The sequence below is a fragment of the Corvus kubaryi genome, unplaced genomic scaffold (genome assembly GCF_017639235.1).
Source record: "Corvus kubaryi isolate FWS band 111438036 unplaced genomic scaffold, C.kubaryi_AGA036_p1.0 72, whole genome shotgun sequence".
NCBI classification, from domain to species: Eukaryota; Metazoa; Chordata; class Aves; order Passeriformes; family Corvidae; genus Corvus; species Corvus kubaryi.
The window spans coordinates 212,874-230,303 of NW_024582060.1; the positions used below are offsets into that span (position 1 = coordinate 212,874).

General features: G+C 49.5%; 1 protein-coding gene across 7 annotated transcripts in view; it reads right to left on the reverse strand.

Annotated features, from left to right (window-relative positions):
* Window positions 1-17,430, reverse strand: part of LOC121675160 (sodium- and chloride-dependent GABA transporter 1-like) — a 33,710-nt gene that overhangs the window by 14,197 nt on the left and 2,083 nt on the right. Inside the window, exons 1-8 of one of the 7 annotated variants that reach the window (XM_042050294.1) lie at window positions 13,123-13,920; window positions 11,961-12,033; window positions 10,271-10,620; window positions 5,534-5,665; window positions 4,759-4,859; window positions 2,122-2,231; window positions 1,614-1,746; window positions 301-435 (exon numbers count right to left, since the gene is read on the reverse strand). In XM_042050294.1, the coding sequence (XP_041906228.1) occupies window positions 301-435; window positions 1,614-1,746; window positions 2,122-2,231; window positions 4,759-4,859; window positions 5,534-5,665; window positions 10,271-10,514 (855 nt within the window). In that variant the 5' untranslated portion in view covers window positions 10,515-10,620; window positions 11,961-12,033; window positions 13,123-13,920. Of the gene's footprint in view, window positions 1-300; window positions 436-1,613; window positions 1,747-2,121; window positions 2,232-4,758; window positions 4,860-5,533; window positions 5,666-7,346; window positions 7,642-10,270; window positions 10,621-10,718; window positions 10,826-11,960; window positions 12,034-13,122; window positions 13,921-17,430 lie in introns of those variants that run through there. The other 6 variants (XM_042050298.1, XM_042050292.1, XM_042050295.1 and 3 more) reach the window with 6 other exon arrangements.

Below are 17,430 nucleotides of genomic sequence, written 5' to 3' on the forward strand. Positions count from 1 at the left end.
CTAGGACAGTCAGTGAAATGAGCCATTCCCAGCCCAGAGGGGAGGTCCCTCTGTCAGGATGACTTCTGACTCTCCCTGCCCTGTGGATAACACTGCTTGAGTACAACAGAGCTGCTGCACAGATTTCCACCCATGAAGGACCTGTCCCTCAGCTTTGTCTCAGCCTGTGGGACATGGGTCATGACTGCTTGAACAGTGTTATTCCAGCGTTAAGTACTTACAACATTCATGGGAAGTGCCTGGGGAAGCCTAATGCAGACAGAGCTGGGAGATAAGAGCTTTCCTCACTAGGCTACAAACCTCAGAGTCAGAAAGCTTCCTGAAGTCAGGCGTGAGGTAGAAGAGGATCCCCTCCTTGGCTCCTGGCAGGGTGACTCCCCGGAACAAGAGGATGAAAAGCATGAAGTAGGGGTAGGTGGCTGAGAAATACACCACCTGAAAAAGACCCCATGGGAAAGAAGCCATCAGCCCACCAGTGCCCAGGAGCTTTCCTGCCCACGCTATTGTTGCATCTGGTGTGTCCTCCTGTGAGGGGGGAAGGCTCCCAAGCACACCCACTTTCAGCAGCATTTCCTTGCATTTGCTGTCTCTCATTCCCATGCTAGTAACATTTCTGGCTGTTTGAGGTTTCTCCCTGCCAATGATACACAAGGGCACACTAATCACAAAAGTAGCATGCTAAAGTCTGGATGGAATGCCCAAAGACAAGGGAATTGCACAGGGATAATTTTAGTGCACAGAAGTAATCCCCTTAAGTCATAACGTCCTTATTTTGCAGAGCTAAAGCTGGTGTTTCTCTAGACCAATGCATCAAGCAAGACGATTCTACTGCTTTCCTTTCAGCACTGTTTCAGGATCTCACAGGTATGTGCCATCCCTCATCACAGGGCCCACACCAGTAATCACCAGGGCTTTGCTGTGGCTGTGTAGCTAAAGCCTGTTTGAGAGCCACTGGGGAAGTTAACAGCTTAGGTTACCTACCCCTGAAGTGCTTCCTTCTGATCTCTCCTCTAGATTATTCCTTTCATAATAGTGTCCCGCTGCACCATGCTGTGCTCTAAATAACACATCCCAGCATCTCAGCATCGCTGTTTCACTAAATGGAGCAATTACCTTTCTGCTGTGCTAGCCTGGAGTGCTGCACAGGGAATAACAACGGGCTTCTCATCTGAAGGTCTCCCACCAATATCAAAAGGGCAGCAGGGAAATTTTCAAAGGAGATGGTGAGATTTTTTCCACCAGAGGCAGTTTAACAGACTGTGATTGTCCAAAGGGGGAGACCACAAGAAGCTTCGCTCTCTCAAAGGGCTGTCCCAAGGTGGGAAATACAAGCAATTTCTGACAATGCCTCTTCTCAAAAAGAGTGTGCGCTCAGACCTAAGACCTTACAGGGAAGAGCTATTCTCTGCACTTAGAATGAAAATTACCATAAACATGGTAACAATTTTTACAGCTGTGAAAAGTAAATGTCAGGAATTTAATAGTATCTACTGTGATTTTGCCTCTAAACACCATAATCTCAGTTACAGACACAAATAAAATTGAGTCTGGAGGATATTTTGACAATGCAGCAATGAGAGGCAGCACCAAAAGGCCCATCCCTCACACTGTACCTTGCCCGTCCACTCCACACCCTTCCAGATGGAGAAGTAGACCAGCAGCCAGGCCAGGGCCAGCGTGCCAGCCAGGGGCCAGCGGATGGTGCCAGGCTCCCCCAGGCCCCCGGACATCTGGTGCATGTTTCTCCTAAGGGTGGGAGACACTGTGTTAGGAGGAAATCCAACAATCAAGGGCAGAGGGATTTGGAGCTCCCAGAGGTGGAGGGTGAAGGGCCAGGTGCAGACAAGCGTGAGAACCCACAAAAGCCTAGAGGGAACTGAAGTTCATGGTGATGGGATGAAGGGAGGAGAAGAGAGGTGGAGAGGCTGTTTGCCTGTCCATCCACCTGACCTGCATCTGCACCACGCACCCCACGGCCACCATGGCCAGTGGCTGGCTGTAATGCCCTCCAGCCAAAGCTGCCCAAGGGACAGCGCCAACAGGCACAGCCGCAGCCCTGGTGGGCAGGCACGGTGACCGCGGCGAGGGGAGAAACCTGGTGTGGGCAGGCTGGGAACGTACTCCCAGAACTCGGTGACAGCGCTGGTGAGGTTGGTGGTGTCGTTCAGGGAGTAGTTGGAGAAGCAGCGGTCGGTGTTCCAGGCGTTCCCGCAGTTCTGCCACGGCAGGTCCTGCACCGGCACAAGGACAGTGGGGTTATCATTCATGTGAGATCTCCCAGCTGAAATCTGGCTTCTTTTAAACTGAAACCCCGTAATTTTTTTGCAAAGAGAATGGGCAGCTCCCCTGGATGGGCATGCCCTCGTAGCCAAAAGCATGGAACAATTTTCCAAGATACAATAAATTGGACAAGAATTTTCCAGGAAAAAATATCATTATGTTATTAGGGCAATGTTGTAGGTCCAATAAAATGTTAGCAACTCCCCAGATAAAAAGCCACTTCCAATTAACTGTTGGTAATTAGTAGCTACAAATTAAAATAATATCAAGGGATATTGTGTTTATAACCAATACAGCTTTTTGCTGGCTTCAGTCAACAAGTGGTTGGAATCTACTACACAAAGAATAAACAGTGATTTGTTTCTTATGTTTCATTTACTCCAACTTCAATGCTTAAAAAGCGACACAGCCCTGAGAATGGAGGCAATGGGTACACAAACAGACTGTTATAACACAAGCACAGGAGTAAATTTAAAGCTCAGTAGCTGTTTCATGCTGTCCACTGCCCTGATTATAAGCAGCACAAAGGGATTCCTGGGAGATGTTTACACTGTGGGTAGCAGTGTGATGGCAGCACAATGCTACAGACTTAGTGCAATCAGCTCTGGCACTGCAGGCAGTGAAGCAGCAGTGTCAGGGGCCGTGTGAGCGTGCAGGGCAAGTCACCCGGGCCACGTAGGGCCACGGCTGAGCCAGCCCAAGGAAAGCAGCTTGGATATGTCTCCCTGCGCAGCTATCTCTTTTCCCAAGCACAGCGCGTATAGATAAATGCGGAGCAGCTATTCTGGGTGATTTCCCTCTGCAGATAAGACCTGAGGCTCCAGCTCAACAAAGCTTTAAGATGTTTGTATCCATCCCTATTCATCCACGAACACAGACCTCTTCCAAAATACTATCTGTGTTTTAAGTGCCTTGTGGCATCAGTGCCCTTAAGTGCTGCCCTTACTGCTCCGTCTAAATCAGTTCACTCCAGCAGATGATACCTTCAAACGTGGTATCCTGGCAGAACGGTGGCTATTGGAGGGGCGGGGCTGACATTCCAGTGGCCCCCCAGGCCACTGCACCTACCCGGTGATTTCGCTGAGGACTTGCTAACTGCATTGAAGCAAAGGCAATGGCTCGGGCAGCGCAGCACAGCATCTCTTCAATGTTTGCACATTAGAGACGCTGCGAAGCTCTCACAGGGAGGGGCAGGCTGGGGGCAGTTTGCTGCTGCTCCATTTCCTCTGAATTTCAGAGGACAGAAACTGCAGAAGGCAGGCTGGGCTCCTATTATAGTTCAAAATACTCTTAGTCAAACTTAGGAGGGACATGGGACAGACATCAGCCTAGCTTTTTCATTTGCGCCTTGGGTCCTTTCGGGAGTTTGGAATTATCTCTGGCAAAAGAAAAGGTCTTGAGCCAAACACCTGGATCTGCCTATGTACATACAAGCACTGTCACCAGCCGGGTCTGTGACACCTGAATGTACCAAAGCCTCGTCCTGCCCAGGCTGTAGTTGGGATGGGTTCCTTTGGGGAAGACCACTGTTTATTTGGGATGTGCCTGAGAGTGCATCTAATCACCCACAGCCAATAATTTTGATCTAGATCCAGGAGTCTACAGTAATAGGTAGTATTGGTGGTAGAAGCACAGTTGGGAATGCCAAACAGAAACTCAGAAAAAGTCTTGATAGATAGTGGAAATTTTTGCTGAAACAAAAAGTAAAACTGGATGTACAGTGTCCACTCTAGCATTTCAGGGTTATATCTAAATGACATTCAAAAAGATCCCATTTGAACCACGGGGTTGATATCTTTGAGGCTGCAGATTGCTCAGAGAGTTATGTTAAGGAAACTCTTACCAGTTTCTGGGCTGAAATAAATAATTCAGGTACCAAGAAATTAATACAGGGTGTGATTCTAACCTTGTATGGTAGAAGACCCTGCTGTGGAAGAGGAACCCACTATAAACCATAACACCAAAGCACACACTAAGAGACAGTCACAAGCAGATGTCTAGATACTTTCTGAATCATTTTCCCAGCAGAAAAAAAATCCCTTGGATATCATTTATCAAGAGAGGAGTGAATAAGAACTAATTAAGATAAGGAGTAAGTCCTGAGAAATAAGACCATGATGTGACAAAACCTGACAAAAGCAGTTCTGGAAATATGCAGCTCAGATTTGAGCAGCCCTAGAAATAAAACAGAAACACAGGGTGAGTTTTAAAGACTGATGAGAGCAGGGAACAGCTCCCATAGAGGGGCTGGGACCATCCCCTCCAGAGGGCAAACATCACTACCCGTCAGCACTACAAAACTGCCTCCAGGGCTGATGAACCTCTTGAGGAAGGGTTCAGCAGGATGCTGACAAGGGCTCTTTACACAAATGGCAAGCAGCCAGTGCCTGCTTTGGGGCATAAACAAATCACTGCCCATAAAGGAGTGAGGAGCCAGACCACAGCCAGGACCATGCTGCAGACATGCCCGTGACTCACCGCAGTGAAAGAGTTGAAGAGATAGTAGAGAGCCCAGGCAATGATGACAATGTAGTAGATGTTCAGCCAGAAGGACAGAACCATAGCTGCCAGTCCCACACCTGCAAATGAAGGCAGAGAGCAGCATCAGCCCAGGTCTCCAGTACCCAAGGGAGCTCATGGGCACCACAGCAAGTTTCTTTTGAAAACCAGAGAAAGGGAATTGGCTCATCAGAGTGTGCTAGAATTGCACTGTGAGCTGGTCAGCAAGGGAGGCTCATTCCCTCAGGTGTCTCACCCACCCATTTCCACTGGGGGAACAGTGCTACCTTTCAGTGTGCTACCAGTACTTTATGGACAGAGCTCCATAAGAACAACATCTTGTCACTTCCCTGGCAGAATCACACTTTCCCACATCCAAGGCATTTCTAAATCACCACTAGCTTCTAGAAAACAGCTACTCCAAACATGGCAACAGGTTGCATTCCCATGCAATTAAAACAAGCATACGTAGGGAGGTTTGGGAAAACAAAGGGTCTCCTGCAACCAGAGCCCCTCCATCACAGTCCATACTGCTCATAAAGTTCCTTCTCACCACACAAAGCTGCTTGAACGGAGCACAGCGACTGCAGACATCGAGGTCAAGGACAGCTTGACAAAGACAGAGCAGAAAACCCCTCCCCTCACCTGCCACCCCATCCCAGTCCCTGGGGATTTGCTGATTCGCCCTCAAACCATCAATGGGGTTTTGTGTGTAGTTACGTGCCATTGCTGTCCCAAACACACAGCACAGTACCTTTGAACATGGGTGCTAATCTCCAGACTCCCAGTCCACCAACAGAGGTATACTGGCCCAGAGCAGTTTCCAGCAGGAAGAGAGGAATCCCAGCAAACACCAGCGTCAGGAAATAAGGGATAAGGAAGGCCCCTGAAAGAAGGAGCAATGTTATCAGGCAGTTTCCACTTTGATCAAGAAGGAAATGCCTCCAGGTGCATTTTCTTGCTCTGCAGCACCTGTGAGATGAGGAGCAGCCTCTCCCAGAGGGGACAGTTTGCAGCTGGAGTTGGTGTGTTCAGTGAGTCTCCCACTGAGGTCACCACTGCTTTCCCCTTATCACTGTGGGTATATATGTACCATGTATACACAGACATTGACCTCACTAGCTGTGCAATGCCAGGCTCACTTTGTTGTTAACTGTTTAGATAGTGCTAAACCCAATCTGACAACAAACCCAAAAGCTTGGACACTGACATTGGTAATTTGTTGATGCTTTCTGTCTTACCTGCAGACACTTTCGATTCTTCTTCTTCTTGAGGGAACAGTGCACAGGAATATCTGGCATTGGCCACTGCCTTCTTTGTTTATAGCTAATTCAGTCTTTTAAGAAAACTGTGACCAAGACTGTATTGGCTCTAGTAACAGTGCTATATACCCCCCCCATCTGTGTTTTAGGTTTTACCCTTAGAATTCCTAGTGAAAATATTATTCTTCTTCATGGCCCTATGGAAATCATCTCATCACTAGAAAGGAGGTAGAACACCCATTCACTAGAGATATTACTGGCACCCAGTTTTTAGAAGAGCAATTAGAATAGGAGAGCCTTGCCGTGTGATTGGAAGGCTGTACAAGTTCAGGTCATCCTGACTTCTAGGACCTGGGACAAAGCTGATTTTTACCTTTCTTATGCATGCCATAATTTCTGTGGAGGACAAACTTTTGCAGAAGATGCTGGCTGGGGGCAGAGAGAGGACCCTCGGTTTGCCCAGAAGCAGCTGGCCATGTTCAGGACAGCACTGATTCCTGCTCTAGCCATAGGGCTGAGCTGTCAGTCTGAGTCTTCTCCAGATACTCATGGGAAGCAAACATGAGAGCCAGCAAGCAAAGCCACTCTGGAGAGCTGTGGCCCAGCTTGCACCCAGCAGAGCCAGGCTCCAGCAGCTGCTCTTCGAGGGCAGGGAAGCAGCCAGGCACAGCCAGGGATGCTGGCTCAGGGGACATCCAGCTGGGGACATGTGCCTGCCAAGCAGGGAGCTGAACCCAGCTGGGAGAGGCAGGTGCCAGCACCCGGCATGGGAGTCCATGGGAGGCAGCATGCAAGAGGAGCTGGCAGTGGGTGGTGGGGAGAAAACACTCTCCGTGCCAGCAGTTCGGTGACCATGAGCCTGAATCACAAGCTGGCGTGGAAGCGCAGGCTCTTGGCTTCACCAGCGGCCTGGCGCAGAGGAGAGAACAGCTTTGGGCATCCCTGTGCCTGCTCAGCATCCTCCTCTGTGTGCTCGCTAGACACCACAGCCTGCAGGGTCCAGCCCCCTGGGAGCCCTGCGGGAAGCCAGCGTCTGCTCCGAGGACACAGCAGCTGCCACCCTGCTGCTGTGGAGTTTGGAGGCTGAGCTTTGCGGCAGAGCAAGTGCCTTCCTTGCAAGCAGTTAATGAAATTTGGCTGCAGCCCTGATGATCCTGCATTTCTCATCTACAGCAGGTCAGGAAGGTTGGTAGGTAAAGGTCTTAATAGACTGTTGGGGAAAAAACCCACCAATTAAACTTTTGGACACAAGTCCTTTATCCTAGCTTGACAAAGATGCTCAAGAATAGTGGAAAATCTACAAACCAGACCATCTCCTTGAGCTGAGGGCTATTGGCAATGACACTGTCACTCTGGAGGGCCAGGTCCCCAAGCAGGCATGGATAATATCCCTGGGTCCTGTACAGCCAGATGGAAAATCCGTTCTGCATGCCTGTGCAAAATATGGTTGTGTGTGACCTTGCGAAAGTCCCAGCTTGTCTCCAGATCCATGGGTGTCAAAGGGTGATGACGCTGGTCTTGCTCAGAGCACTGACCCTTGGAGGCAAGGAAAGATCAGCAGCGCCTGGCACTCACTGTGCAGCCCCAAATGTGCCTGCTCCTAATGTCATACAGCAGAGAATAACAATTAATCCTTAAAACAGGGAACACTGCCCATGAATCAAAAATTGAGCATTACAAGCATTACACGCTGTTGCTTTGAGTCTCAGTGCACAAAGGGGGAGTGCAGGATGCTTATTTAAAGAATTGTTTTTCTCTCAAGTTATTCAAGCTTAGGATCTCACAGGCAATTTTTAGCACGTACTGAGCCGCATTTAGAGTGAATTTGGAGCCCGGTACAATACAGAGGGACTGTATGAGGTTAGAGGTTGGTGTAGAAGCTGGAGCCATGGGCACAGCTGGGCACATCCAGCTGCGTGCAGGGCCATCAGGGAGCCCAGGCATCACTTTGGGTGAAGCCTGCCCCCCGCAGCGGATGGGCCGAGCGCTGAGCTGCCGTGCCCTGGGCTCCCTGCGCCGAGCAAACCAGCCGTGAGCCGATGCAGTGTGACAGCGGCAAGTGAGACGACAATATTTCCATTCAGTTCAATTTGCCTGTGCGTAATGGAAGCAGCCCACACGACCGCGCGCCGAGCAGCGTCCACGCAGGACGCTAAAATTAGAGTCCCGCCCACAGTCTGCTGCGCTCCGGAGGCGCCTCCGTCGGGGCAGAGCCGAGGCGGTGCCCGGCCGGCTGCGAAGGCGCTGCCGTGCGCTCCCGCTGCCGGTGACGCCGCCGCGCGTCAGCGCTGCCGCCCGGGGCCGCCGCTCAGCACCGCGGGCTGCGGGAGCCGGCAGCCGCCGCCGGCAGGGCCACGGGAAGGAGCCATCCAGGCTGCTGCAAACGGCACGAAGCGGCACGGGAGGCAGGGGGTCTGGGAGCAGGCAGGCACCGATTCCCGCATCTCACCTGCCTGGCGTTTCTGCTTACAGCCGGCTGCTCCCTCTGCGTGCCCGCGGCTGCCAGGGCAGAGATCACCCCGTGTGCCATTGCTAATGCTAATAATAGTGCTCCACACCTCGACAGCACCCTCTCTCCTAGGTTCTCGGCTGACTTTGTATGTAGGATCGATTTTAGCTTCACAACACCCCTCATCTAATTATAGGCATTGTCATCTCCACCTTTATGTGTGAGGAGACAGTCACGGGCAGCACAGAGCCGGTGTGAGACTTGAGATGACGCAGCAACCACGGGGCAGACGCTGGCTAACAAGCAGTGCTGGGACCTAGCCGTGGGGGAAATGTTCCATGGGGAGAGCTAGCAGTCAGAGTGGGGCTAGACAAAGACGACAAACCTGCACCGTGGCTCTGGCATTGGCGGCACAGGCTCTCGGGGCAGGCCTGGATGATCCCATAAACCTCACTCGGCTGCACATTTCCACCTTTCCACAAAACCCAAAGAAGCTGTGGATGCCCCATCCCTGAAAGTGTTCAAGGCCGGGTTGGATGTGGCTTTGAGCAACCTAGTTTAGCGAAAGGTGTCCCTGCCCTTGGCAGTGGGTTTGGAACAGGATGATCTTTAAGGTCCCTTCCAACCCAGACCAACCTATGATTCTACAATTCTATGAAAACAACAAATTCAGTTAGAAATCTTGTCAAATTTGCTAACTTTCTGGTCTCCTGTTCGGACTCACTCCACATGCTTCAGAGAAGGGGCCTAGATACCCTTAAATGCCATGAAGTAAAATGGACAGTTCTTCAGGGAGCAAGACCCTTCTCCTCTTTTCCAGGGTTGGAGGAGAAAAGCATCCTACACCACCTGTGACACAGACAGCAGAAGTGGGCTAGTGATATGAGGCGTCATGAGAGCCAAAGGCAAAAGGAAAATAAAAAAGACATGGAGAAGAAACTTGAGAAGAGACCCTCAGAGCAGCATGAATGAATGTGGCACTTGGGACGGGGGCTCCAGGCTAGGAAGAGCTAAGAGGGAAGCAAAGAGCAATGTGGGAACACTAGCAGGCAAAGCTAAAATTATATATACAGCCTTGAAGGTGAGGAAAAGGGGTTTGGACCTGTGTGGGAAGTCTGTAAAAGGGTTCAGGGAAGTGAGCAGCTCTTCAGAGGGGAGAAGGAAGGAAGTTTTAGTAACAGGCACAAGCAATGGGAGAGCTGGGCACGGAGTGAGAAGAAAAAGCCTCTGCTTTACTGACACCAGCCCATACTCCCCTCCACAAAAGCATGTCCCTGACAAGGCTGAAGAAATAGCACCATTTTAGAGGGGAGTTGAGGCACAGAAGTGTGTTTTCTGACTTGATCCAAGATGTGCAGAAATTGTGTAGCTGAGCAGGGAGAATTCCCTTGAGAGTACACTGGACTGAGGAGAACCCCACCTTCAACAGATGCAAACTGGTTTCTCTGGAAGTGCCCCAGAATCCAACTGGGTGTCTATTTGTGCATAACCCTCCCTGTAAATAAAAGAGGTCCCACATGATTTTTTTTTTTGTAGCCCTGCAAATTTGGACAGCAGAAGTGCGACAGAACTCAAACTGATTGTTTTATTTCTGTGGACTACTTCTTCCCAGCCTGCACTTGCTAGTAAAGCCCACAGGTCATAGAAACTTGTCTCCAGACAACTTTATAATTCCCATCATGTGGGAGAGCTCTCAGCTGGAGGACCACCCATTTGCCCAGACCCACACCAAACCAAAACCTGCTCAGGAACAAGGCTGCTCACTGTGCATTTCTCTCACCTCCTCCATTCTTGCCGCAGAGATAAGGGAAGCGCCAGACGTTGCCCAGACCGATAGCATAGCCCACACAGGACAGCAAGAAGTCAAATTTCCCCTTCCAGGAACCTCTGTCTGGGATCTCCTTCTTCTTCTTCTTCTTGGTGCTCACAACCTCAGGGCTGATGGGCTCTGGCTCCTCCAGGGCTGCCTGCTTTACCTCAGAGGGAGAATTCAGCTCCACGGAGGTGTTGTCCATCTTGCCCATGGCGACTCAGAAGTATGTCCACTCTTGCTGAGGGGCTGGAGGAGCAGGAAAGGCAGTTTCTGCCCTGGCCACGTGAAGACAAGATGGGAAGCACTGGGCAAAGCTCCTGGTGAGAAAGGAGAGAAGGAAGGTGTCCTGTGTCAATGTGATGTGTCAGACTTGGTTGTTACCAGTACGTAACAAATCCCTCAACTCTCATCTTACCTGCTTCTCATCCCAGGGCTCTGCAGGAAGAGCTCTGGGACCAGTAGGCATGCAGCAAAACAACAGGTTGTAGGTGACCCACCACAGAGCAGTTCAGGCAGAGAAACATATCTGTCCCATCTGAGTGACAGTGGAGGGGGGCACGATGAAGGTGCCACAGCTCCCAGGTCTGGGGCCCCAAACTGAGTGCAGCAGCCACAGAGCCATCTGAGAGTTTCTGTGGCCCAGCCAGCCAGGCACAGCTTTGCAGTGGCACCTCCACAATGGATGTGCTCCACTTGGCAATCCCATGCCTTAATCCCTCACCACGGCAGCAACACAGCCGTGTTCACAGCTCTGCACCTGCAACATCTGGCAAGGGAATCGCTGCTCTGCTCTGCTCCTCCCTGGGCACCACGTTGCATGTGTATTCAGCTGGTGCTCACTAGTGCCTAGAGCCAGCCTGTGAACCACTGAAATCCCACTCAGCCAGGACTCCAAAGTCCTGACGATTAATTGGATGAGTCTGACAAAAAAAATTAATTAATACCTGCATTGATTTTAGGCCCTAAGAAGCATATAACCATCACACTAAAACAATTTGGAAAGTGAGCAAGAACAGGCTATGTTACTACACCTGTCTCTAAAACAATATTGCACTCGTGTCTTGAAAAATAAGTGCAGTTCTCCCTTCCTGAAAAGTCAGAAAAAGGCATGGAAGAGAGCCAAAAGGCTGCTTAAAAGTGTGGAGCAACTTCCACGTGAAGAGAGTATAAATAAAACAGGATACATTGTTCTGTGGAAGAGGTAGCTGGCAGGGGCCTATAAATGTGTCAGTGTCATAGAATACAAGTATTCACCAGTTCTGACGCAAGAACTGCACGGGATTAAACCGTGACTGGCAGGTGGTAGGTTCAAAAAGAGCAAGAGGTGATATTCCAGAAAATGTGCAGCTATGGAGCAAGACTCCCCACTGCAGGACATGCTGGATGCCAAGAGCTTATGACTTCAGGAAAGGAAATTAAGGAGGTAAATAATGGAAGGAAAATCCACCAGGAGCTACTACTGCAATTCTGCAAAACCCTGAGCTGGAAGTTGTTGAAGGTTGAGGGATTCTTCCAAGGAAATAACACTCCCTGCTTTTCCTGGTTTTATTCTCTCCCCTCGGCATCTGCCCTCAGCCAGTACAGAATACAGGACTGGCATGGGGTTTGCTCTCACCCACTTCTCAGCCCATTTTGCAGAGACAAATTTAATCCTCACCAGGGGCCCTGAGGGTGATCAGTGCTACAATCTCCCAGACATCTGTTGACAAAAACATTCATAGATGCAAACACTGGAAAACAAACAAACAAACAAAAAGAAAAACAAAATGGGTATATCAGGAAATGAATCAATGCTGTAAAGAGGTGTCATGCTCTAGCAGTTAAAGCTGACCTTGCTTGAGCTTCTCACTATTGGCAGTCTAGTCTCCTAGCCAAAGAATACCTATTTGTCCCATGGATGCTTGGGGGACTCGTGAACTGGTGTTTCTAAAGTGTCCTAGACGGACATGCTCTCCCAAGTCCTGGCTCAATGGCAGTATTGACTCCTGCATACTACAGTAGGCATCCCATGGTTACAGCAGGTGAATTTTGTTTCCTCACAGAATTCATCACTGAGGTTAGAAAAACTCTATCAACTGCGAGGGGAATGGCTGAACCAGGAAATAACTGTAATTCTTTCTGATAAGTCAGTGGAGAAGCCAGAAGTCCCTTTGCTGTGGGATGAAGTGTGTAACCAAACCCTCTGAGCTATGGAGCCCACACCGAGCCTCACAACTCCTCTAGCCCAAGGATGGTTGCAGTAAGCCCAGCAGTAAGTGGCATCATGAAAATGGTTTCTGGGGAGAAGAGACCATTTCACATAGCCCATGAGGCAGATGCCAGAAGAGACCATTGCAAGACACTCAGAGCAAAGGTTTTGGTTGACAGATCCCATTTCCATCCTACACCTTGTGATAGCACTGTCACACCAGCTCCTGGCTCCTCACTGAGGCAGGGAGAAAAAGATTATACAGAACATGTAGAAGGAAACTAAGATAAAGACAATTTATAAATCAAAATAGAAGAAACAGCACCAAAACCCTTAGGAAGAAGTCAGAGCTGGGCTAAGTCAGGATAATTAGCTATACCTGGAGACATAACAAATTGGACTCAGCAGAAGCCATTTGGACTCACTTCTTTTTTTCTGTAGACAAAAAACAGTAGGTAAGCTGCTGTCTTTAAAAAGTATTTATATATCCTGCTCTCCCTGTGCTCTTTTCCCTGTTCCTGTTACCACAGTTCTGGAGTGATACTGCAGCTGGATGGTCACACCTTATATTTCATATACCTGGGGTAAGATGATTAAGGAGCAGCAGACCACACTGGCTATTTCTTCTTACCTGAAAAGTGAGGTCCTTCATCTCCAGCTCAGAAAGGACAAGCCAGATTCATGGAGGTTTCTCCACAGTCAAGAAACAGAAAAACAAGCAAGATGATCTCACTGAGGATTCAGCCCACCTACAATCCTGTCTCTCTACAGTGATGGATGATTAGGGCAGAAGGGCTCATGCATGTCCCACAGCCCGGCTGTGCCATGTCCTTCCCCAAACACATAGCCCTGAGCAGCAAAAACACAAGCGTCTGTCAGTCCAGGCCAAGTGTTTGACTCCTGTGTTGCTCACGTGCTGGAACAAGTGGTCCTACTGGGACGAAATGTCAGCCCGTCCAAACTTATCCACATGGGTCTCCTCCAGCATGAGCGCAGGGCTCTGTCCTGTGCTGACAGCCCAGACAGAACAGAGTCGGTTCAGCAGCTCTCTGTCATGTCAGATTATTTGTTCTGAAAAGCACACGGCGCTTTGGGTGCAGCAAAATGCCTGAAGGACTCAAAAGGATAATCAATAAGAGCAGAGCTACAAGCTGGAGGTGGGCTCTGCTTTGCAAGGACTTGAAGACAAGGTCAAAGAGTTGCAACATGACACTATAGCTGGTCTCTCATTCAGCTTCTTCCAAATGCACCATATTCTGAAGCCAGAACTTTCCAAGCAATCAATGAAAGCTAATGCCATAAATCCCTGGCAGTAAAGGAGTTACCTGTGTTTCACCAAGTTGTGCTGAAGGCCTGGTCTTCTGCTGCTCAAGTCAATAAAGACAATTGCCTGGCCCCAGTGGGTGCAGAGCCAGGCTGAAGTGCAGTCTGGCAAACAGACCTTCTTCTTTTTCTGAGGGATTTCGCTTCAAATAAGAAAACAGCACTGAGAAAGCATTGCTGCCACTTGAAACTCTGCTGCCCGAAACACCGTTGCTAACAACAGTGAACTTTTTAGTTTCCCCTGCTTCAGCATGAAATATTAACAATCTCCTCAAATTTGACAGAAAGCAAAAATTTCAAAGGCATAAAATTGCCCAAAAGGAATCAGCAAGATGACCTATGAAAACGTATGTAAGAAATACTTTCACACACGTCCCCACCTCTTATTTGCCGGTGATTTAACAGCCACACAAATCACTTCTGACCCATGCAGGTAGAGCCACAATTAGTTTAATTACAGAGTGCAGGCTGTTGTTCAGTCAATTAGACTTTTCCTTCCATCCACACCATTTTAATGACAGCCAAGTAGCCCCAAGGTTCGTGTGTCTTGTTTAGAGCTGTGACCGGCCGATCAGGGCACAGCAGACTCTCAGTCGATTTTCTGCTCACTGCAGCAGCAGCCGATGCTGGAGCTTCCCGCACCCGTGGAAGCTGGAGGGTCTGGGCAAAAGCTCTCTGTGGGAGCCTGAGGATTCTGGTAGTGCTGGCCCCACATGGAGCCCACTCAGGGCTGGAGAATTGCTGTCCTGTCCAGCTGGCTCACAGCCCTTGCTGTGTGCTGCCCAAGAGGTGCCCCTGCAGTCACCCAACCTTTCATCTCCCTTCCCCTGAAGACAGGTGATTGCTTGGTTGGAGAAGTCAGCACTCACAGAGGGTGTAAAAGAAAAGTAAATCAGCTCTCCTGGGCGATGGAGCTGCTGGGTGGCCTGCAGCTCCACCCCCTTTTCCTCCCTCTTGCATAAGATCTGGGTTGCTGATGCCCAGCTCTGACCTGCAGCTGCCTCAAATGTGCCTCATCCTGCAGCAGCCCATGTCACTCTTAATAATGCGGCAGGTGAGGTTGGCATGATGCCACAACCTTATCCAGATGAGAAAGGGCAATCGGGGCATGAGCCACATTTCATAAACCATCAAATAAATAGGACTTTCACATGAGGCCAGGACACATCTTGCAGCCCCCAGCCATGATCCCAGGAGGGCTATGGCAGTACCTCACAGCCCAAAAAAGTTTTTGGAGCTGCCGGGACTGGCTGCATCCTGCCATGCAATCGCTTTGCCAAGGGGCACCTTCATTTTTGTGTTATACATGCAGGAGGAATGGGGCCAGCTATAGCAACAACCTCCCCATCTCCAGGTGCCCATTTGAATTTCCTCTGGCTCCTCACCCCATGGGGGAAAGCGGGATCAGATCCTGCTCCTGGCCGCAGGCTGTGCTTCACCCACCACTGCTGCTGTCCCCTTGGTGTCTGTGGCCACCTTACACTGTCCCTAAGGAGAGCAGGGGGTTGTGCCTTTTTTGGAAGATGCAAATGATGCAGCATCTGAATCATTTTAATGTTATCACTTAAAACTCATCCTGGTCCCTGAGAAGCTTCCCCAGGAAGCAGAGAGAGGGCAGGACTCTTTTTGGGCCCCAAGAGACTGTCCTGACCCAGTCTGAGCCACCACAGCAGCGGGAGGATCAAGGCCAGGCCATATCCCACTCCCTCATGGCCTCGTCTGAGCAGACTGCACGTTCCCAGATTGGGACAGACAGACAAGTTGCTTAAAGGCATCCCTGTCTGCATCCTCCTCAGTGAAAGTACCGCGTTAAAAAGATTAAAGGCCGATTTCTGCTTATTTTAAATGTGCTGATTAAATTTAACAGCCTTTTCCTTTTCTTATATAGTGCAACCTGTCACGCTGGGATGCCAGTTTCATGATGTTGGTAGTTTATGTGGTTTTGCTGTGTTATTCTTTTGCTCTGCCTGAAGCAACATGGACATTTTTAGCCCAGCTTTATTCTGCAAAGACCCATCTGTCTGATCCCAACCACAGTTACTTTTTGAGTTAACTGGCAAGTTTGACCCATGCTTGAAAAAACAGCACAGCTCTCAAAGAAGTTCCTCGAGAAGCAGAGAATGGAGGGAGAGAAGAGCTTCAGGTTAGTGTTTTTCCAGAAGAGGGGTGGTGGGGTGACCTGCTTTTCCAGGGAGGCTAATGGAAAAACCTTCCCAGTGCCTTCAATGAGAACATCAGTGTGGCAGAAGTGCCTAGAATGGGCACAGAGAGGGCAGTTTCAGATGGAATTTCTCACTTGCTTCATAGCTCCTGTGCCTGTTCGTGACAGCCCAGCGTGATGTCCAGGCACTGCCACCAGGATGTGGACAGCCATCCACACTGGCCCCTTCTCTCTTTTCCCCAGACAGGCTGCACTGTCACAGCTCAGTCAGTGCAGCCTGAATTGCTGCTCACTGGCCACTACCTCACCGAAACTATGCCTCTGAACCAAGATTTTAGCTTAAATCCTGATGTGAAGCAACATCCTGGGGGAGACTTTGGCCTTCCCAGGGGTAAACTGCCCTGTCTTGCCAGGACTCACCAGTGCTGTGCAAAAGCCATGGCTGTGCAGTGCATGAGGGCGAAGAAATCGTAACTTCATACACATAAAGCTGGATTTGATGCAGCTCCAGAGATGTTGCTAGTGATGTCAGTGGTTATTTGCTGTATTTGTCTTGGTATGCTTTGGTGCGGTTTTTTTTGGTTTTGTTGGGTTGTTTTGTTTTGTTTTTTTTTTTAGTTTTTGCTCCTTTTTTTTTTTTTTAAATGAAGTCATTGAACTGAACACATTGGGCAAAATTTGTGTTACAAAGGGAAGTGATGACATGCACTTGAGAAAGTCACCTTGGACTTTGTTCCCATAATTTAAAAATGATAAAAATGAATAAGGAATAAAAACTGTGAAGGAAAGAGCAGAAACAAGCATGGGAATGATCCAGCATCTGCTCTGAGCTGTCCAGCATTGCCAGGGAGCTACCCTGTGTAGCAGAGGAGCAAAGGACTGGCTGTCTCCTGGGGCTGGGAAGCTCAGATTAGGAAATGACCCATCCACAGGGCACAGACAAGTTCAGCCTGCTCCACACCAGCCAGCACCTGCTGCCCTTGGAGTAAGATGAGCAGGTAAAAACCCTACACTGCCTCAACAAATCTCTGCTGCTGCATTCAGATGAAAGCACAAAGAGGAAGGTAGATGGGAGAAGGATGAGAGAATCACAGACTTTCACCTGCTCCTTCTGCGCAGGGTCACAGCAGCTACCCAGCACCTCATTCAGAACACAGCGCCTCTGAATGTTCCTGTCACCATTCTGGCACACGTATCCAGCTCCAAAAAAAGACTAGAGCCTCACCAAGCACAGCACAACATTGTTTTCCTGCTGCAGCACGGCCAAGCTGAAGAGAAAATCTGTGTTCATTCTCAGATGCCAAACCCTTTGTTCTCCTTCTCCACGAACCCAGAGAGATAATCATGTTCCAGAGCCCTCAGGCTGCCACACAGCTCCCTTTGTTAATATGCTTTTTTTGGGGTGGAAAATAGAGAACAGCAGAGCCAGCTGCCTCTGCAGGAATCTTGCAAGAG